The sequence below is a fragment of the Labrus mixtus genome, chromosome 4 (assembly GCF_963584025.1).
Source record: "Labrus mixtus chromosome 4, fLabMix1.1, whole genome shotgun sequence".
Taxonomy (NCBI): Eukaryota; Metazoa; Chordata; class Actinopteri; order Labriformes; family Labridae; genus Labrus; species Labrus mixtus.
Genome location: NC_083615.1, coordinates 10,358,166 through 10,381,131, shown reverse-complemented (window position 1 = coordinate 10,381,131; position 22,966 = coordinate 10,358,166). Strand labels below are relative to the sequence as shown.

At 41.0% G+C, this 22,966-nt stretch overlaps 1 protein-coding gene across 1 annotated transcript in view; it reads left to right on the top strand.

The window, feature by feature from the left end:
* The first annotated feature begins 6,250 nt into the window (after positions 1–6,250).
* The window catches only part of LOC132972748 (A disintegrin and metalloproteinase with thrombospondin motifs 20), an 85,685-nt gene continuing 68,969 nt past the window's right edge, over positions 6,251–22,966 (top strand). The window contains exons 1-4 of the mRNA XM_061035808.1: positions 6,251–6,693; positions 6,875–7,236; positions 11,407–11,575; positions 21,747–22,000. Coding sequence (XP_060891791.1) covers positions 6,603–6,693; positions 6,875–7,236; positions 11,407–11,575; positions 21,747–22,000 — 876 coding nt within the window. The 5' untranslated portion in view covers positions 6,251–6,602. The remainder of the gene's footprint in view (positions 6,694–6,874; positions 7,237–11,406; positions 11,576–21,746; positions 22,001–22,966) is intronic.

Below are 22,966 nucleotides of genomic sequence, written 5' to 3'. Positions count from 1 at the left end.
CTGCTCTCTGTATTCCACTGATTTTCATTTTGTTTTATCCTCAGCTGATCCAAAGTCAATGATACTCAGCATCACTGACAACAAAGGTGGTAACTAGCAAGTTAAATCCTAACAAATATTCCCTGGGAGCCGGAGGGCCTCCGCTGTTTCCTGCCAACGTTTCTCTTGTTCATGTCTTTCGGGATAGAAGGGGGAAGACACTGTACAGGACAAACAATTTCAAGAAGTGAGTGCCAGAAGTGCATCCCACCGGTCGGGAGCGATGGATTGGTCAATTTTTTAACCCTCTAGCCCACCCTGTACACTGTGCTGCAAACAATGTGCGATCCAGTAGTAATTCGTCCGAACTCCAAAATCAGTTGTGCAGCTCCAAAATGCAGTCTGAAATTGGCCTGAAATCATAGTGTATGCCTGGCCTTAGGCACAAAGAAATACACAGGTACAGTTTGGAAACATTTCATTGGGTACTGTTAAACTAACATGGGACTAAGCTGTCAATGTCCCTGTTGAAGATCCTGCGTTTTAGCCGATCCATTGCCCCTAAACAGACTTTCGGTCTTCTTAACTCTTCTCTAAGAGCAGTTTCTCCGAGCGTCCGATCGTGTTTCAGATGGGTTAACATAGTTATATGAAAGCCCAATGCATCCAGTGCAGATGCTGAAGGGTATCAGTTTGAGTAAAATGCAAAGGGCTGCCGAAACGCATCCGTTCTTGATCCTTTGAAATGAGAATGGACTGTCCCCCCACCTTGACCTCAATTTAGTACAACGTACCCTTATCCCACTCATCCAATCCCTCTTTCCAACGAAATAACTACCTTTTATATCTCTGTAGTAAAATAATATTTGCCGTAAGAGCATTGAATTATCACACTGAATTTGTCAAACACAACTCCAACAAATGGTTGTGTACTGTATTGCAGTATCTGGTTACGCTCCTGTGAGGAATCATTCTCTGTGGTCATGTTCTGATCTTTACACAGGAGACCCCTAACACGTGCAAATATGCATCAAAAGAAAGCCAGGGTTTGCAACACTGCAAAGAGGGGGCTGTTCGAGGCAAGGTCCTGGTGTGTATCAGGAGGTATAGATCACTGTTTTGACTGGGGCGTCCAAACTCATTGAACCATGAAAGGGAGAGTGGCTCTGGAGCTGTTTGAGCGCTCATGTTTTTTGCTCAAGTTTGGGGTAAAGCAAGAGGAGGTGGGAGGTGTCAAACCCTGGATAATAAATCACCTGACTTGTCAGACGAAGAGCCTCCACGGCTGCCTTCAGTTAGAGTTTACAGTAGTAATAACTGAGCCGTGCTTTTGTTTAATGACTCTTGGAACTCTCCAAACGTGTCTGGCAGGAATCTCTGGTATTGATTTTCTCAGTGTTGATTCAATGTAGTTTGATGACAAGAGGTTTCATTTTGGGTGTATTAAAATGAATAAGCACCTTTTTGTAATCATCTGTCAATTTGTGTATCAATGCTTTCCTTTGAACTTGGACTGACCATTCACAGAAATATTAAACAATGAAAGGGAGAAGGAAAGGAAAGAAAAAATGTGTTGCTTTATCATGCGAATTACATCGACCAGGAAGAGGAATATTTTGACATTAGCCACATGGTGGATTATCAACAAAACATTTATGGAAGATGCTGTATGTGATGGATAACCACAATTGTATGCTGCCATATGTGGATAAACCCCTGACCACATGTTTCCCTTCACCATAGTTGGAGTGACCTCCAAATATAACTCTTTCCCTACATTCTGAAAATAACAGTGAAGGGGAAACAGACATGTTGCTACGTCAAGCTATAAGCTGTGATGTCAAGCTTCATACTTCAATATAGATTATTATAGAATAACAGCAATTAGATGCAGTATCAATCTAAACTAAATTAATTAAGATATACATTTTGCTGAGATGAAGATGAAGCAGGATAAGTAGATCCAATAGAAATACTACAACTCCAAAATCAGAATCAGAATCTGGTTTTATTGCCATTAAGTACATTTACACATACAAGGAATTTGACTTGGTGTATTGGTGCTAAACAATTAACAAGGAAATAAAGCAGAACTAGCAACAACTTAAATAATACAGTATAAGACGCTATTACAATATATAAAATAGAATTTAAAAATGTAGAATATAAAGTATAAAAAATAAAAAAATGTACAAAAAGTGCAATGTATGAGCTGTGTAGTGGACTTTGAGAAAAGAAATCTTACAGTGTATGTAACATACTCACAGAGTGCATGTAAAGAAAATAAATTCTATTGGTTTATATTTTGAGTACTTCCTATTTAATTCTGAACTGTCAATGAGCAATGAAAGACAAGTCCTCCTCTCACCAGACCTCAACCTCCCCTTACCATCCCCTGACTCCACAGGGTCATCTTTGGTCAAGAGATAATAATAAGGAAGGGGGGCTGGTCGAGAATATGCCAACGCAGACTGAAGGTGGTTACCATGTAAAAACCAACCAAACCCTAACTAGCACTTTGTTACTAAGACATTATCATTTGATCTGTGAATGAATGGCCTTACCATGTGCACAATTAAGGGTCTACAGGGTCATAACTTCCTGCTGGATTTAATTGGAGACAAAAAATGGAACTGTCCTGGACATGGGTGTATGAGGGACTGATTGTCCACTTGCCCACCGGGTGGGCTCATTGCAGTGGAATGACACTCCAACTGTTTAAATTCAACAATGTAAAGGAACTAATTTGTGCATGTAGAAACAGACTCATGTGCAGGGACCCGACTGTACATCTGGCAGAAATGTGGGATGTTTCATCCATTAAATATGGCATCTGTTGAGAATTTACGAGTGGTCAGCCGCACTAACCCTAAATTAGCCATCCAGTGCAGTCATATGGCTAATTTTAAAATGTCCCGTAGGCGATTAAAACTCGCTAGTGGCTTGGTGAGGGAGGTGAGTTAAAGAGATAACTTGAGGCATGGTTTGAAAGCTGAACATCTGGAGATTATCATTATTTTCAACTAAACAACGTATATAAAAGGCTTTAAAGAGCCAGTTTGCACCAACCCTCTTTGTCATAAAAGGGAACTATTACTATGTTTAATCAAATCAAACTTTAAGTATATGATCTGCTTTAGAGCTGACAACAAAATATGAGTGAATATGTTTTTATGTTAATTACACTTACAGTCATTGCCTGCACCTTGTCTAGTAGGAAAATAGAAATCTGCCTTTTTGTCGGAACTTGTTTCAGATTGTCAAATTCAATTTCTTGGGTCTTGATGGTGAAAGAACAGTGACAGTGGTTTTCGAGGAATGAATAACCTCACAGGAGGCTTGGAGTCTGGATGAATAACACATCAGGGAGGCAGCAGGAGAGTTACAGTGGAGAGATTTTGCTCTGTATAACAATAACTTGATCTCAGGAGCTCTAAAATCCAGATGCAGCGTAGTGAGTCTGACTTGAACAGCGAGCCTGGCAATGTATTTGAATGGACCATATTCATTCCTGATATTTAATGTTTCATCGATTAGAAAATAGGGTTTGATTCTAGTTGTTACATTTGTAAGTTTGAACTCTATTGAAATATGAGTTTCCTTTTTTTGCTCATTAAGTTCACAAGGTTTTCATTTTGCAGATGATAAACATTTAGAATTGTTAACATTGAGAAAGTCTGAGGGGCACTAACTAACACACAAGTTAAATGAGTGCAGACAATTCAAACAGAAACAAAATACTTGAGAGTTTTAAAGTGTGCTGCATGATATATATTGTAAAAAGAGAGCAAGAGAAAGAGATGAGTGAGAGAGAGACTTTCTAAAAAAGTAATAGCCATGACGTGGAGACTCGATGTTTTGTGTCAAAGAAAGAGCTTACCAGATCCAAAAGTGTTTCCGGTGAGCCAACCGAGTCTAATTACTCACAATGCTGTGACATCAGTTTTCAAAGGACATGAAAAACAAGTCTCCTTTCACACGTCCATCAACTTTGTGTTGGACCTTACTTGCCCAAATGATTAACGAGAAGCTGACCACATCATGGCCAAAGAGGTCCACTTCCTTCAATAGACGGCAGTGAAGAATGGCTCATAATGCCCAAAGTGCTAATTATTAAGTGATTTGATTGCCTATTTCCCACCAGCTAGAACCTTAATAATTCTCTGATAAATCTTTAGTAGCCAAAGAAATGATTAAAAGTACAATACTGTCATAATTGGTCTAAAGTGGAAGATTGGTATTAAAACTCTTTGTCATTAGAATTTATTGGACTATAATCACAGTAAATTACTTGTATATTTAATCATATCAAATTTTTCTCTACATCACAAACATGCACAGGTGATATCTCTGCATATAAATGCAGTATCTTCACACTCATGTCATTGTGTTATATGCTTGTCTTTGTGTAGCCAATATCTAATACCACACTACTTGAGATAAAGATAAATAATCTACACAGTGAGGTCCCAGTTTATAGTGCGGCTTATTTTCATGCAATGATTCAACCTCTCCAAAATCGTTGTTGCATAATGTACAATAACTTATCCAATAATAACACAGGGACTCAACCCAAACTCTAATCTGAGAGGTGGTTATATATTTGTATCAATCTGTCCTTTGTGTGGATGGATTTATATTTGTAATATTGCTTCCTGCCCGTGGACAAAATGATCATGCTCATGAAAAAATATTTCTATGGCAGTTCCAAACATTATTGTAATAAAAGTGTCAGGCTCAAAAAAAAAAGTTGTTATATGAGTCCATTACATTGGGGTTAGAGATTTTAAGGGTTGAGGCTAACATTGATGTAAGAGCGATCAGCTATATTTCTTTCCATATGAGGCAGGTATCCCTTGAATGCATTTTTTAAAGTACTGCGTTTAAACTGTGTGTACTGAATCTTGTCAGCAACTAAAAAAGTAATTATAGCCCTATTTATGAATTCATTGCTGGTTAGCAGAAGATGTTTTTCTTTTATTAGTCATTACTTTTAGCAATTGCCCAGCACTGTCCAATGTACCTTCAGATCCTCTACTGCTGTATTTAACAAAGACATCATCATTTAAACAAGCAGCTATAGCCATGGCCATAGCTTAATCTTTGCTATGTTTAATCGCAAAGTAGAGAAGATATCTTACAGGGAACCTACTGGGTGAATACACATGGTAGGTTAAGCTTTCCTATTTGTCACTTAAACAAATAGTTACAAATGGCTCAACAAACACATGGAATATGAACAAAATACCAGATTGAGAAATATATCACAACATGACGATCTTGACTAAACCAGCTGAGGATTGTAGGGATCTTTCAAGCAGTTAACATTTGCTTGCTAGCTTGGAAGAAAACCTGAAGAATGACAACTTTCTAGGAACAGGGGTTTGTTTTTCAAATGTTATAGTAGACTAATGAAGAAATGTTTCAAACTGCTATTGACCTTAATTAAAAACCCTCCTGACAACAAACAAATTGACCATAAAAATGTCAAAGTAAGCTAACTTATATACCCTTTCTGCAATTAACTCATTCAGGCTAATGTAACCAGCTTCTAGTTTTTTTTTTTTTTTTTTTTTTTTTACATTTGTAAGCCCTAAACTAAACTTCTTTTCCAAAGAACTGCAAGAATGCTATGTCACGAAATGCTTAGTTTTTTTTTTTTTTTTTAGGGCTTTTGGATTTGTGCAATAGCCTAATTTAACTTTTCCAGGTAGGATTTTATGCAGGACAAGAAGACAACAAGGCTGGTTTTCCGTTTTAAAATCTTGCTCATGTGTGTGTGGAATTTTGCTAATAAAAGAACAAGATTAAAACTTTTTTGGGAGGTATTTCATAACCAAAAAAACCCCCCAAAATACACAGTTTGAGTTTGAATGATATGTTACCATCGTCTAATTTCTCAAATAGACTTGTGACCGAGGTGATAATTAATGAGTTAATTCTCTATAATATTAGACTAATATTAGGCTACATAGCCTGTTGTTATCTTCAATTAGAATTAGTTACAATTATTTTATAGCTCCAAATTCACTCCATTGGATACTCTCCTTTATGGTTTTGTGACATTCGCCTTTTAGAATAGACATATGTGCTACAGGGAATTAACATAAAACTTTGAAATTGGTTGCTCCACATAATGACTGGTGTTTCCAGTCTTCTTTTTTTTTTTTTTGACACTGCAGCTACTCAGGCCAGCCCCATGTGTAGTGGTCGAGCCGCACTCACCATTGGCTCCGGAGCCTATAGGGGCGTTGCTGTGCAGTTGGTGAGTGCTTAGGGTGCACGGGGTGTTCGAGGGATGGCTAAGGGAAAGCGTACTTGGCACTGATCCCTCCTTTCAGTATAGACTGCAGTTTACATTAGGCAGCATTTTTTTTTTTTGGGGTCAGGGGGGATGAATGTGTCATAAATAGTTCGCGTTAATAGAGGGGTAGTGGATGCATGTTTAGCAATGCGATGAGGCCAGTGCACTTTGCAAGACTTGCGCTGCAGAGAGCCTCCGCGGATCCCACGACCTGTTGCTGACAAGCCGCGGAGAAGGAGAGGGAGAGGGGGAGCCGCAAGGGAGAGACGGAGGGTACTGCCTTGGAGACGACAGCCGGGGTTTCTTTGCGGAGGAAATCATGCAGTTTGCTATTTGGCTGGTTGGACTAATGTGTCATCTGTCAGCACTTGTCCGGGACACTTTGCAACACCGATTGCATCCGAAACAAGGTAGTGTTTTGATTTATGACTACGGTAGCTGGAGGTGTTATTAAAGTAATCTGCGGTGCTTGAGATTGATGCCCGGTGAAGTGTAGTGAATGTCAGGCTGCAGCTGCATGTGTTAAATTGACGCATTACACCTACTTTGGCTCTAAATCACAACTTTCTTTCCACCAACTCTTGTTTGCAGAAAGCTTCATCAAGCAGCTGTCATCGTATGAAATCATCACCCCGGTCCGTGTGAATGACTTTGGAGAATCCTTCCCGCACAAAATGCACTACAGGAGGAGACGGAGAAGTTTGAATGATGACCTGTCGGGCTTACGGGTTCACTACAGGATTGATGCATTCGGGGAACGCTTTCATCTCAACCTGAGCGCACACTCTGGATTCATTGCCCCCTCGTACACAGTGACACACTTGGGAGCGGAGCAGAGCAACGCCACGGACTCCCACTTTCGTGACCCGAGCGATATGCGCCACTGCTTTTTCCGCGGACAAGTCAACGCCAAGAGCGAGTACCCTGCAGTCTTCAGCCTGTGCACTGGCCTTGTGAGTACTGACTTTTCGCTTCCCCTTTAAGTTTTTTTTTTTTTTTTTTTAGTCCCTTTAATCAAGCGATGATGACAAGGCTTCCACAGCTTTCTCCCATTTCAACGGATTCCATCAATGCATGTCCCCCATAACCCACAGCTTAAGTGAAGTGTGCAGGAGTGTAACAAGAGCAAGTGTTATTGGACTCATGTCACTGTGGAGGAGAGTGTGCAGAGCCGCATCTATACGTGCTGGTGTTGGGGTGATGCTGCTCCTGAGGAACGCTGAATGGACATCATGGGTGGTTGCTGGTGGTGGGGATGTTAAGAGAAGCTGCTGTGATAACAGCAATGCATTATTTCTGCCGAAGTGCTCTTGAGCAAGACATCTAAGCTGCTGCTCTTTGACTCAACCTGAGTCAACTGAGGACAGGGCAAGCCAAACACAGAGAAATAGCAAAATGAAGCGAGGTCAAAACAAATGTGCAACAGTTTGTCAATCAATTCCTTGATGCTAAAATCCAAATTTTCACAACACATAGTTTTACAACATGCCAATAATCAAAGTCGGCTGCAGACGTTTTTGATAATGATCAATCATTTAAGCAATTTATCAATCACTCCTCTGATGCTAGGACACCTGTAAATTCTCAGAAAAAACTCCCTATAGTGGCAGACAATCTAAACATGTTGCCCGTAATTCATAACTTCATCAACAGAATTTTTTACTAATTGATTGATAATTGTAGCAATGACTTATTTGCTGCTACAAACACTTCTATATCTTCAGCAATTAATACGCTACATAGTCAGACATGCTATCAGTGAATCAATTATGTCATCAACAGACGTTGTTTGAGAGTTTTGTGCTCTGTTCTGAACTTCTGATGAGGATTTGGTCATTCATTTCAACTTTTCATAGACTAAAGAAGTCGTTGATTCATGGGAAATGTAAAGGTGGTCATTAGTTGAAGCCCCAGACAACAGATATTATCACTCAGAGTAAAGCAGCTGTTGGTTTTCATTGCCCCTCGTCATATCTGTTAGATCTTATGACGCTGTGAAGGCGTTATTGGATGGAAATTACTTTACAGCCCCACTATTACAGCACGGTAATCCTGATGCCCTGGTCCTTTTTGCTGCTGACTCCCGTCCAAGAATCTGATAATTGTTGAAGGGGATGACTTCATGGGTCACCTACGGTTACTGGTCCAGGGGCAGGGGGTTGACCTCAGTCGCGCTAGCCAGATTCTGGCGTTGGCTCTGCGTGGTGGGGGTGCCTGGCTGGACACACGGACACAAACGGGAGGACCTATAGCCTTGAAGTCAAACTCCCCTATCAGTGACATCATCCTTATTTTAGATATACACTGTGTGCAGTACCAGGATTCCAGGATAGCTTGTCAGACTAGGTATCAGTTCTTCTTTCAGGCTTTGAACTAGTACGTTCACAATGTTAGGAGTGATAGTACGCCATTGTGATAAAAGAAGGATCATGTTTTATCACGCTTTTCTTTTTTTACAATTTCCATTCAGTGTAGTTTAAAAGCGAGTGTTTGTTCACGTTTGTAAATCAATTTTAGACGGGAGGTATGCTGAGATTATCAGGGTAATAAGCACATAATCACCCCTCTGACCAACTTTGATGTATGACTTGCTTATCCAAACATCTTTGCATCCTTTTTCAAGCAATCTTTGTTGCTTATCCGCATCATCACTCATTGAGAATGACAGGACAATGGAAACAGCACCAGAGGCTATTGGGTCATAAATGTGTCCGTTTCTGATCACTGGGGCTTAATGGCCAAGCACATTTTGTTGGGATGAGGTCATTAAGGAATAATTAAGCCCTAAAACAAAAGGGTCACTTTAGAAAAAAAAACAGGTTCCCCTTTGGTCCAGAGTTACTAAAAGCTGTCCCCAGGGGGGAATCGGGGAGGCGGGGTTGAGGAGCTTTTGGCCTTTTCAAAGTGAGCTGTGACGGGCAGAAAAGAGTAGAAAACACTGTGAGGAGGACACAACTGCCAATGAAGGTTGTTTGGGACTTAAGGATCGCTCACAGCGTGGGAAACATTAGTTCCTGGAGGAACTGGCTGTCTCAGTTCACTCACATAAAAGACATGTGGTGAGTCACCCTTGTCTCGAGAAATGATCTTCCTTCCAGCATCAAGTATTCTACGTCTGTATGAAGATCATATTCATGACACCTTTATGTCCAAATCAACTTTCCACTTTGATTGCAACTGTACATCGCATTTGCATGACTCAGCACTGACAGGGTTTAAAAGTGTCTTTGTGGGGTTAAATAGAACTGATGTGTGCCATCCGTGTCATGACGATGACCTCGCTTCTAAAAAAAAAAACAGCCCTTCAGTTGTAAGGTCCAGTCCAGCACCCACATCTGAACAGTAACCTTTGTGTCTGTCCAAACTTTGCCAGATTTTCTGCTGAGCTGACGCTGGGAAACCCTGAAACTCTGCCCCTTCCATTGACTAAACAGCATTTGTCTGTTCAGCCCCCTGTTAACACCACATGAGAACTTTAGAAAGTCTCGACTATAATCATCTAATTAAAGTTAACTCACCATAGATAGTGATTTACAAGGCACAGGTAAACATCTACCTGCTGGGACATTGTGTAAAGCATTTAATCACTACACAAGTCGTTCTAGTGAGGCTGTAACTCTCTCCTATTTAAGAACCTAAATCCTTGTTCAGCAAATATTAGACATGGGTTTCATAACTCACAATGTCTGATGAGACAAGCAGACATTTCTTACAGTGCATCACAAAAGGCTGGTTTAAACATTTACAGTTGTGTCAACTGAGAAATCTCTATTTGCTGAAGAGCATGGCTATAATAGACAGTCGAAACGTGCAGTGTGTAAGTGAGATTTTTCTTTCTCCATGAGCGTGAACCTGAGTGAACCTTGCAATACAAATAATGCAGGCTGATTGGTTGCTTTGTTGCTCTTGACATTCTGGAAAGGGCTTCATAATATGTGAAGGAAATTAAAGAAGTGAATTAATGAGATTTGTCCCAGCATGCCTTGCTTTACTGACAGTCGGATATTGAGAAATATGACTTTTACTGTACATAAAGATGCATTAGTCTTTGGGGGGGGACATGATTCTATGTGAGTCTGTTAAATAACTCACAGCACATTATTTAGGATTCTGTTTAAACTTTGATTAATTCCAGCATTGCAGAAGTGAAATTAACCAAATTGGATTTTCAGAAGCGAAGAAATGGTGATATTGAAGGACAGCATTATAGGATGAAGACCTTGTGAAGTCCCTGAGGTCCAACGGTCTCCTCCTTGTTCCTATTTTCCGTCATGTTTTCACAAGCATTACACTGCCGAGAGCGAACACATGTAACACTCAACTCCTGTTGCACTTTCGAGGAAGTATTGCCAGCCAACTAATCCTTCACCCTTTGAAAGGACAGAGAGGAAAAGTACACATTCAGTTTGCACACGTTTTCCATATCCGATTTGTGTGTTTTCCATTGTCAATCGTCCGTCACCTGTGGGGATGGTTATGGAATAATGCTGCCTTAAAGATAACATTCCAATGCCCAATATCCTGTTTAAGTGTGCGCATGAAATTACCATACAAACACCATTGTGCCTCATGGATGAGTGAGCTAAGGAGCTTTGTGAGCGACTCAGCTGCCAAATCAATATTAGCATTCCTCTGTCAGCAGCTCTGTCTGTGTATGATGATGTCACTCCTTCCAGTGTCAGTTTGTGAGGGAAATGTGAGCACACTGACCTAGAAGCTGTTCAATAAAGAAGGGAATGGTTTAGGCGATCTTAATGGCTCACTTTTTCCACGATCATGTAAAATATATATAAAATGCCAAAAATGTCTTGAGATCTTGGTTGCTTTCATGGTAAGAGTTTCAGCAATTATCAGCAATGAGCTTTTAGGGACCTATTTGACCTTTCTTAGTCAGCATGTTCTTTCCATTTGCAACTGTCAACTGAGCTTGTCCTAAAGCATGGAAATAATATGCACAGTGTTCCCCAAGGGCAACAGAGTATGACTGCTCGAAGACCACAACCAGAGTGATCTATGCCTTGATCTGTAAACTACTCTCAAACTGTACATCATACACACATGCAAGTGCATGCTTTATGCCAAAGCCGTCAATGACGTCTCTTTTTTTTTTCTCTCTGCTCTAGATTGGAACTTTTACGACTCAACACGGTGAATACTTCTTGGAGCCTCTTTTAAATGCTGCAGGAGAGGAATACGACGAAGAGCACAACAAACCTCATCTTGTCTATCGACACGAGAGGAATAAGAACATCACAAAAACCGAGAACAACCCAAAGCCCTGTGCTGCCTCAGGTAACAGACTGCCTAACTACACTGCCTGTAACCACCGTCTGTCTGTCTTCTGCCCACAGACACTTACCTTCTGATGACCTGCATTCACTTTCTGAGCCATAGCACTAAGCCCTCCCTTAAAATATAAATTATGCTCAATCACGATCTTTGGCTTGCAAGACACCCAACATTTTTTTGTCTTGATTAAGGGGTGTGACAGAAAAATCCTCCAACTCATTAAGATAACACGTTCCAGCATTGCCTGTTGCTTTCACTCATATTCCTCAAGTCGGTGGAAGGAGCTCGGAAGGAAGGAATAATTACTTTTTAGTTTGCATTTGTGATGAAAAGAACTGGAGAGGGTTTCTGCTTTGGAGGCTGCTTGAGAAATCTCCATAGAATTTTTATGGTTGATGTCTTTGGGTGGTGGAGAGAGGCCCACAAGAGAAGAAGCCGGATGACTGAGTAGAGTTCACCGTCGATGAAGGGCCTCTGAGCCCTCGTCACAGCGAGCTCCGTGGGCGGCTTTTGTCGTGTGATGCAATAAATCTTTTATATGGAGACTGCTTGATTTGCTTGTTGCCTGAACCCGGCCTTTGTCGCCTGGTGGTGGCCATTGTGAGTGGCGGCGGTTTAAAGAACTTGGTCTGACCTGATGGGCCAGGCCAATACTTCCCTAATATGCTTTGTCCTTTCGCTCCTTCGGTCTGTGTGTGGTAAACAGAGACTAAGAAATCTGGAGGGTCTTTCTGCTCCCACTCTAAGGCTCTTTTAAATGCACTCTCTCTTAACAAGTGGTTGGCTGAAAGCTTGTTGGTTGGGTGAAAGCTTGGTGAATGATCCCTGACTTCTGGTGTCCCAGGAACATCCATTGTTATCTGGAGTGGTTCCTATACCAATACTAGTATTCATTTATTCAGTATAGGGAACTGGCAAGTACACCAGTCAAACAACTGATCTGATACCAAAACCAGTTAGCCCCCCAGAAGAATCAACTTGTTTGAGGCTAATTATTATTTGACAATAACAAAAAATAACTGATGGATAGACAGGCACTTTATTTTCATTGTATAAAGGAACAACGAAACTTTGTTGTCAGCAATCCCGTTAGATTACAAATCTGGTCACATTTAAAAAAATATATTTGTTGTTCTGCACATAAATTACTATGTACATTATGTACAACTGTGTGTCAAGGTATTGGAACTGGAATCAGAATGTAAAAAAATGTTATTAGAACTTTTCTTCTTTCACCATCCCAACTTTTCAGCTCATAACCTCACATATAACCCTTCTTACTCATTCAGTGTAAGCGGTACAAAAGAATGAGTCTTATAGGGATGACACACCTATAGGCACTCATCAAAAGGCAGGAAGTTAACAATGAGCAGCAGCATTAAAAGAGTCTGAGACTAGGGATGGACTGTGAGGTGTCCCAGGCTGTGGCTCCTCATCTTTATCAGATAGGCCCCTCTCCAGATGCAGCGATAAATGGGCTCTTTGAAGGCTGTACTGAGCCAAGACTAACAGGCCTGTCCTGTCTTTTTATGGGAAGGAGTGCAGTGCACGCTGCCATGAGCAGGTTAGGTATAAACACTGGCTTGGCGAGTGTTGTTCTGCTTTCAAAACACTCGTAGTGGCTGCTTCTGGTCTTTGATTGGACATTTGCCTGTTGGCTTAGGACTTTAGCTTGAAAATCTTTTCTTCTTCTTGTGATCCCAATCAGACAACCAAAGGAATCTAGAAATACGCGAGTGTATTGTTGAGTCCTTTTTACAGTTGATAAAGTGATTACCTAAAAAAGTTTTGTTCAGTTAATTGAATTTAAAATGTAACTGGCTAACCAATGCTGATCAAGGTTTCTAGGTTTAGATTAAATCAAGTTTCTATAACCAATTAAGTGTGATGTTTTACAGGCATATACATATATAGTCTATAGAGTTGCCTGGCTTTGGTTACATTTCCAATACTAGAAAGTACATCATCAGTGTGTTTATGTATCACTACCAAATGATCATAGTAAATCATTTTCTCTCAGATATATATCTATTTTTAAATATTTATAGCCTAATTTTACATCTTAAATGGTGGTAACCTGCCTTTAGTAATGCTTTATTGGGGCTTTATTGTATTTAACTTTATCTGATTGAACTGTACTCTGGTTATTGATGACTTGAGGGTTAACAGAAAAGATGGTTTTGACTGTTGATTATATAGGCTTTGCACATATCTGTATTCAATTTAACTCTTTAAAGGTGACCGATTCACATCAAGTAAAGAAAGAAACGTTTCTGATTTATCTCATCACATAAACAATGGACTCGAGAAGCTGTGGTGTTAGCAGGGGGCAGATTCCTTTCCCAGTATCTCCTCTTTTTGAGGGGCTATAAAAGCATTCTGGGTCAGTCATCTTAGGCCTTTTCTCTTGTCTTAAATCAAAAATCGGGGGGGTTGTAGTTGGTGTGCAGAAGGGTTTGCAAGGTTTTGGACTTTGAAGAGGTTTAAAGCTTTAAATGTCCAGCGGGTCTGAAACGTACCTACTATCTCACTTAGTCCAAACACATGGGAATGGCTTACAATACCATAAATCTACTAACCAGGCAGCTTAACTCCTCTACAAAGACATTGTTTTGCAAAACCTACTCGCTCACTGTGGCGATTATTTTTGCTTCTTCTCTTTTCTGTGCCTGAAAGTAAAACATCACTTTGAAACCGACAGAGATGAGACAAGCTGAGTTTTATCAAGTGGACCTCCAGGAAACAAAATGTGTATCAGCAGAAAGATACCTCTGCTGTGATAAGCTTTTTCCCTCCCTTATAGTTTGTACTTCCCTGTGCTACAGACATCCCAAGGGCAACAACTGGGACAATCTATTGATGCTGTAAGAGTTTCCAAAGTTTGTACAGTTACTGCACACCACTGCAAAAAAAAACGTGTTGAAAGGAGAGGAAGGCAATGTTTCCATATGATTTTAAGATGAACTTTGGGCTTGTCATCTCTGACACATACAAATGCTTGACTTTTTCCTACATGTTCTTCCAATACCTGTGGAGTGTCAAGGAATATGAGTGCAATGATAAGGGCTTTTAAAGTGTTACCTTGATGGAGAATGCTGTTTTGTTATTCCAGCAGTCATGACACGGCTGTATATCTGTCTTCAGATGCTTTTCTTCGCTGTGTGTGTTCATGCCCTGTTGACATTGCAATACATCCTCTTTCTATTTCCCGATGAATGGATTTAAGTTCAATGTGCTTTTTGTTTCCAAAGAATGGCCGTGCAAGAAAAGACGAACACAGGGAATCAGAAATGCAAGAATGAAAGAAACAGATCCGAATAATAGCACCGTGAAATCTGTCTCATATCTGACAAATCTCGCAACTGTTTCAGTCTTCTGTCTGCGTCAGCCAACCTGGGTGGCTCCCCTGTTGTTGAGAATACCTAGGTAGCTGTTGAGTGGGTGATTAATGTTTTAAAGTCACAGAGTGTCTTGTTGTGCTTGGTTCTGGCTTTTAAAAGCCTCTGGGAAAAGAAGCTTACTGGGCTCAGGTCACAACAATGCTCCGACCTTTAATGACACATTCTACGGGGTATCTGTCTTTGAGCTTGCATGTGAACCTCAGCGCGTCCCTGGATAGAGATATCCACAAGGATGAGGGTGGCTCCAGATAGGGGCAGATTCTTCTCTCGTTCTCTGCCCTTTGCTTTCTAAAAAAATCCTTGTGAGGACAAGCAAAATACGCACGGAAAAAAGAAGTTGTGCAGTATTTCTTTCTCACAGTCGTTGGGTGCATTTCCAAAGCTGTGGGGTGTCATATTTTGAATGCATTAGAAACAGTGAATTGAATACAGACAGCTTGACAGCAAACATTACCATCTGTAAACCCAAACACCAATGTCCCAGTGTGGGCTTGTAAGCGTTTCCCCCAGTTTATTGATGGCTAGCTTAGGCAAGCAGGGACATCAAAGTGACAGGCTTTGATGTCACAATACTTGGCACCCATGGCATCTGTGCCCCCTGACCCTCAACACAATCGCTGTATAGGAGTCCCCCCTCGGTGCCCACTGTGTATACATGGTAGTTCAAATGCTAGCATCAGGTATTTGGTCAATGGGTTCATTTACATGGAAAAACTGCCCTCCCCCGCCTGGGGTTTGAACTAGCCGACTTGAATCGCTGCCCGCTCTCCCCTTGCGCTTTCATGTATGTGAATGGAAGCACTTGTTGATTGTGACCTCACTTCCCTCTTTGTTTGGAGTCACTCACTGAACGGGTGGATGTGACCTTGAGTTTTTCCACTCCTAGAGGTGCGTGGCTACTGGGCCTGCTGGCTGGTTTCCTGGTCCTCAGTTGGAACCGTGTGTGCACTAAGCTCTTTTGTCTTCCTCTTAATTGTGGCTCTCGATGTGTCAAGAAAGGTGGCTGGCCAGCTATGGTGTGATGGACTGGTGTTGATCACTAAGACAACCTCTCTCACCTGTAGGGATTCTGAATGTCAGATGGTTCAGGCTTTAGCTGCTCCCTCATGCTCCCTGGGAAGATCCTGCCTACCAGAAAGTTCCTATTGTTGCTTGGGAAAAAAGTTTTTCTTTGTGTCTTTTGTGTTTGTATAAATGAGGTTTACCTGAGAGTTTTTCTTTGCGTCCATCATGAGAGCACGTCCTCTCAGATAAGGTGTCCAATTGAGAATTGGGAATTGCTGAGCAAGCAGTGCAGAGAAATGGAGAAAAGAGCTCCTTTCTTTATGGGTTTGAGCTGTCCCGACCTGCTGTGCATGTGCCTGTCGGTTCTGCAGCAGAGCTTGGCAGAGACCCCAGACTTTTTCCAAAACTCCCACTGCCTGCCTTTCTTCTTTTACACCTGCTCTTCTACAGAAGCATTCTGACCCACTTCCTGACTATTGGACCACTAAGATTTATGTTGGTTTGGAATTTGAAACCAACATAATAGTGTCAATGATCAATGTCTCAATTGTCAAACAAGTTGATGATGTGTTTTGCCAGCCATTTACTGGCATGTTAAGTTTTCCCTTCAGGCATGATGCCTCATCCAAATCATTTCCACTTTGTTCATTACACCGCCTGACAGATAATGCAAGCAGCTAATAATATGGTCCAGTGCATCCATTGTCATCTTATTTTAAGATAATAGATACTCTGGACAGGGCCAGGCAGGACTGGGCAGCTACAGGCCGTCTGTAACTTTAATAGCTGCCATGTGTTGGCCTGCCCTGGGGCCTGAGCCCCATTGAACCCAATGTGTTGTGTTGTCTTGGGAGTTCCCGTGACAGATTCCAGCTGGGGCTATTTTCTGCCACTGTGCACTGTCTGGGCATTCTTAACAGATGGGGGGGCTGATTGGAACGGTTGGGGCAGCTTGAGTGACAGTGTTTTACTGCATGGGGACTTGGGTGACAGTCAGAGGTGAGAGGGGTGACAGGTGAGCGACAGTTGCTCACTGAGGTGCACCGGGAGAGACAGTGTTGAGAGCTGGCTGGTCAAACATCAGTGTCATCGCCTGTGGCTCTGGCTGTTTATCATGTGAGAGGCCAGACAGCAGTTCAATCCTCAAACCTGCTTTGTTATTGTCAAAACAAAACTTTTTCTTTCATGCTATGAAAATATGGGAGTTATTTTATCCATGATGTATTGGAAAAGCATTACCCCCATATCATATATTCTATTAATCAATCAATCTACTTTTCTATAGCACCAAGTTGAAAGTTATCATATGACACTTAACAGGTCTAGCTCTACCAATGAGCAAGCAGTTGGCAATAGTGGCAAGGAAAAACTTCCCTCTAACAGGCAGAACCTCAAGCAAAACCAGGCCCATTGGTACACCACCATCTGTCACCTCCAAATAGGCTGAGAAAGTGGAAAAGGTTGTGTTCTTCTTGTGTGACTTTCTGACTGGGGTTTTTCCTTTGGTTCTTATACTGTAGGTTTTGTTCACCTTTTCTCTGCAATGGTCCCACCTAAGTCATTTCTGGCAACATTGCTACAACAACGTGTTGTAGGTAACACTGTTCCCAGAAGTTTGTGAGCACGACTTTATTATTACAGACTGGAATGATGGTGAAAACCAATTGAAAAAGATCAAAGTGGTAGGAGTTTTCCTTTAAGTGCACTTCTTAATGTTCTCATTAGACTCCACAGACAGAGCTATGTTAATTGTAGGCTTTATAATGCTGTGGGTTTTAGAGAACCCTCTTACCTTGAATCTGGACTGTGAATCAAACCTTCTCATGAAACAGAGATACTGAATGTGTTTTAATAAAGTCTACAAATGATGAGCTGTGTTTCTTAGAAAACTATGAAATAATATTGGCAGTATAGTGATCACACTTGTTCATATTGGTGATACAGCGTTTTTCAGGTGTGGTTGTAACACCACCAGTCATTCAGCATTCATTGAATCTGTTGGATGAATTTCTTTAAACCTGACAGTAGGAAACTCTCGGTTTGATTCTGACAAAAGAAAACACTCCAGGCCTCTTCCCATCATTAGAAGCTCAGATCCATAAGTCTTGTTTTGTCTCTTCGGAGGAGGTCTGCTACTCCAAACACATTCTTCAGCTGACCACCATGCTGTCTTGAGCACGTCTCTGAACTCAAAATAACAACTGAACTCATGGGAGCACAATAACTGTACAAAGCCAACCGTCTTCCAGCGAGGTCAAAAGCCATGCCACTTCACTTTGAAAAGCCTTCTTCATCAGCAACAATTAGCTGCATTTGCTTGTCTCTGTCTAGCCACAGAATTGCACTTAATTATGCCTCTGTCTGCAAGAGTTTCAAACATTTTTAACCCTCTTCAGTTTTTTTTTTTACGCTCAGTTTAAACTGCTGTAATGTGAGTGTCTGACCTTGTATGGAACCAAGGCACTACCTATACTCACTGTAAGGTATACTGTCTTATTTAATTGGCACCCAGGGAATCAGCCACTTTAACTCTCAGCAGGCCATTGTAGAAGAATGTTAATTAGTTTGACAATGAATGTGTGCTCCCCGTTGTTGGGCTCTTCGCATTGATACTTTTGACAGAGAGCTGAAGGAGAGTCAAAGAGCAACTCTTTGATCTAGAGTGAAATGTCAGATCTCTTTAGACGCCATGCATGTACATTGATGGGCTCAAACAGAAAGTACATATACAAGAACTGAAAAGTGTTTCCAAGGGAAGGGAAAGAAAATGCTCAAGTGTTAAAATAAGGATTCAAACTGAAGTGAAATCTTAAAAAAAAAAAAAAAAAAAGAAGCATAAATGTGCTCATTTGGGAGGGTACTTGGAGTGCAATTAAAGTTCTTATAAAGTCATATATAAACATTCTTTATAATATCTGTTATGTTGGATTTTCTTTTGGCACAGTGATAAAAGTTCTTTGCGAGTTGACAAGTCAAGGGGGCGTTGGAGCAGAAAAGTGAGTGTGGTGTGAGTCTGTTTCAGCTATATGCATACTTGAGCCAACCAAATTACAGCATTTATAAATGCTTACACACATGCCGTGCAAGCCTCGTTTTATTGTTCTCTGTAAAGAGGAGCCGCTGGAGCTCGGTTTTATAGGCTCAGGCTTATGAAAGTTTTTGTAGTGTAAGATTTTAATCCAACTTGTTTTGATGTTTGGTAATCAAGTCCAATATGTAAAATCCAGAGATGGAGAGATGTGTGCCGGCGGGTCAGGGCAGTCACCCCTGTCTTCTCATGGTGTAAGTAGCAGCTCAGTACCTAGTGAGAGGGGGATTTGAACCTAAGGAGATTTGGGAAAGGTTGTGTATGGCTAATCTGCACTGATTCAAAGGCTATTATAACAGAGACCATATTTTCACATTCTCCGCCTCTTTCTCTCTTTTTTAATCTTACACCCGCTTGCACTGAGACTCAACACCAATTTCAGAAGGCGTAGATACTCTTCTGTGCTTTGATAATCCCCTTGATGTCAGACTGTCTACATGATGAGTCTGTTTAAGGGGTTTAGTGTAGTGGCATTGGCCTCAGAGAGATTTTTCCTGGAAAATACAAAGCTCTGTTCTGGCTGTGTGCACGGGCCACAGACGAGCTTGGCGCTGACTTGGATGTTGGCGCTGGCATAGGGCTGGGCGTCACGGCAGCAAGAGCTGTGTGCTATTGTGCCAGGGAGTCACGCTCCACCTTGCGTGCCCGCTGGGGGCACCGCTTGAATAGTCTCAGAGCGCTCAATTATCTTTTCCTGCCTTTCTCTGACCCTAACAGTTACAAACAATCTCTCTCTGTGTGACTGTCTGGAAAGATTGAGTGTGAAGAAGACAATGAAACTCTTCACTTTAATCGGGTTATCCAAAGTTGAGGAGGTTGTTAAGCATGACGGACTCATGGAAACATCAATGAATGCCTTTCCATGTTTCATTCAAATGCCAATAAGGATGAAGGTTCATAATACAACAAAAAATGTAACCATTCATTATTAACTACCCTGTAAGAATTGAGACCATATGGATCACATTAATCCATCAGTCAATCAATCTTTAGTTCATAATAAATGTTATCTTACCCTTTACAAAAAGAGATGGTCCAAATCATACTCTCTTTGTTATATTATTTACAAGGACCCAACAGTTATCCACCAAAGCACTACGCAACATTTAACAAGTAACAGAGGCAAGGCAAAACGTTCTTTTAACAGGCAGGAACCTCGAGCAGAACCAGACTCAAGCTGAACAGCCATCTGCTGATACTGTGCTGGACTAAAACACACTAGAAAAAAAAAAATCAAAAACTAGAGCAAAATTATTTTGAGATATGATAGTATACGAAATCCATCTGCAGCAGCAGTCAGCTGTGAGTTTGTGTGATTTGCTGTTCACATCTGTTAAATTAATGTTGGGGCTTTGTCTAGTGGCTGCTTTAATCCATCTTCCCCTCCAGCTGAGAGATGGCAGACACTACTGCAAGCAATCTGGTTTACATGGTATTACATATGGCTGTGCATCACTGCAAATCTGGACAACAGAATGGCCTGTATGAATTCATACTTAGCCCTTTTAATGCAAATATGCAGCGGGAATCCATCCAGTTCTAATGAATGTTCGATCGAGGCTGAAATATTTTCACATCAGACTTCATGAAGAATCACTGATGCGTTCTTCATCCACTTCATTGATGATTTCCAATGATTCTTTTCTCTGGACAAGGATCCATTACTTATTTTCAGTGTAAATGGTGAACGTCATAGTATTCTGCAGCTGTGTGTACCAAACAAACTGACAGTTATTTGGAGCAATTTTGGGTGTTCATTTTTGGAGAATCTAAAGACTGACCTCTTGTGTCCCTTACCCCCCCTGTAGCTCCTATAATCCAAACTCTGTCAGGTACAGTCTTATAAGAAACATCCCTGTGTACATGAACAGTCACATAGGTAATCAAATCGTCATTGTCCGTAACCTTTACCGATTTTTCTTTTCCTTTTCGCAATGAAACAAGCTGCTCACTCTCTCGTAGTCTGTCTCTCTCCCTCTGCCTCCCCCTTGTTAACCTCACTCTGTCATGGTGAAGGAATCTACCACTCGTAGCCAGCTCGACACGTGCAGTTCAGCTGAATGAATTCCAGTGGACTTTGTACGGTGGTTTACATTCTGGTTTCCTTTTTTCATGTCTGCGGCTGCTGATGAAAAGGTTTTACCTCAAGCCTGTAAATTGTTTCAATCTGGCGTTATATCCGTGTGATGAATTCACTGTCAGCATAATCGTTCAAGTTCTACTTCACATTTGGATTGTATACCGTTCAAGAGAATTTGAGGTTTTTTTTGTTCCTTTGCAGATTACATTCTCTGTCTAGCCTTTTTGTGAGTCATCATAGGGTTTCCCCTGTTTGTGTGATCGCACATTGACATTCACACTCACAGCCTTCTAGTGACCTTGTGTCTTTTGCAGTTTTCCTGAGTACTGTAATGACACAGTCATTTATGGTGGATTGGGCTGTTGAGGTCTAGCGTCCCTCTGTTATGTCATTGGAATTCAGCTAAGCTAAAACTCTTTGCTCGTAACTGTGCATGTACCATGCTCTTTCATGAAATGCCTGTATAACACGCATTGTTGGCTGCCACTACAAGTCTTTCATTTTTTAATTCCCCCATATAATCACGATTTTCAAGCCCAATACATTCAACATAATGCTCTCCTATCTCATCACTGATCATAACTTTCTTTCTTTAAACAGAACAAGCCAAGAGGCCAGTTGCTTTTGAGAGCAGAGGTAATATGGAGGAGGAGCTGGATTCTCTCAGAGCCACGATAGAGGGTGAGCACATCCATGACAACAACTCCACCAGCACACATCCCGGAACCCTACGCAGACGCAAGCGTTTCCTCTCCTACCCTCGCTACGTCGAGCTGATGGTGACAGCGGATGCCAAAATGGTCCGTCACCATGGACGCAACCTGGAGCACTACGTCCTAACAATCATGTCAGTAGTAAGTAAAAATAATGTTTCTAAAAATCTTTTTTTTTTTTTGTTTTGATGTTGAAGAGGTTTACTTGTTGATTTAGTTTAAGTTTCCCTGCAGATTATAATTAGTATGCCCCCCCAAAAAGTTAAACATTCTTATATCAAATGATTACCTTACTTGGTATCTAGATATGCAGTTGGTTTAAGCATCATATTACCTTTCCCAGATTTTGAGATATCCATCCCTGAGTTTCTGCCCCCTCCTTAACAACAGATCATGCAACAGAGTTTGGGTAGGCCTAAACCTTGGTGACACAATCACAAGGTGTAAAGGCAAGTAGGTCAATAGTGGTTGCGGCTTGTTACTATGGAGTGCTGTAACACCCTACCAAACATCAGGAGAAGAAAGTCATACATTAATAAGATAATGCATACATTCCACCAGCCAAATATCAATCAATTCAATCAATTTTTATTATTATTATTATATTTTTATTAATATTTATCTCGAGACACTTTACACTTTACTTTGCAAATAGAAGAGAATGTAAGTCCTAAAACTTTTGACAAATTGGTTTGTCTAAAATTCCCCAGCCACTTTCACTTTCACTTTCATTGGGAGTGAATTGGTATTGTTCTAATGTTTTGGACAACTGACGCTGTCTGTCATGTTCACATGTTCACACTTCCTTTAATATAACTATATATGTGCAACTATCATTGCTGCCCTTAATCTAACTGAGTGAACCAATGAAAACTGTATCATTACAGACTGAAGATTTGCTCAGAAACGTTTGTCATCTATTAACTTAAGAAACAATCTCTTTTACTAAGGTAAAACAGATTGATGACCGCGATACAAAGCCTGTTAGCCTGTTATGGCGAATGCAATTTTGTGTTAGCATCAAGCTTAGGAACTGAGTTGTACATCCTGGCACTTCTGTGATATTTTTTTTTATTTAAATCAGTTCTTGAAATCCCTAAGCACAAT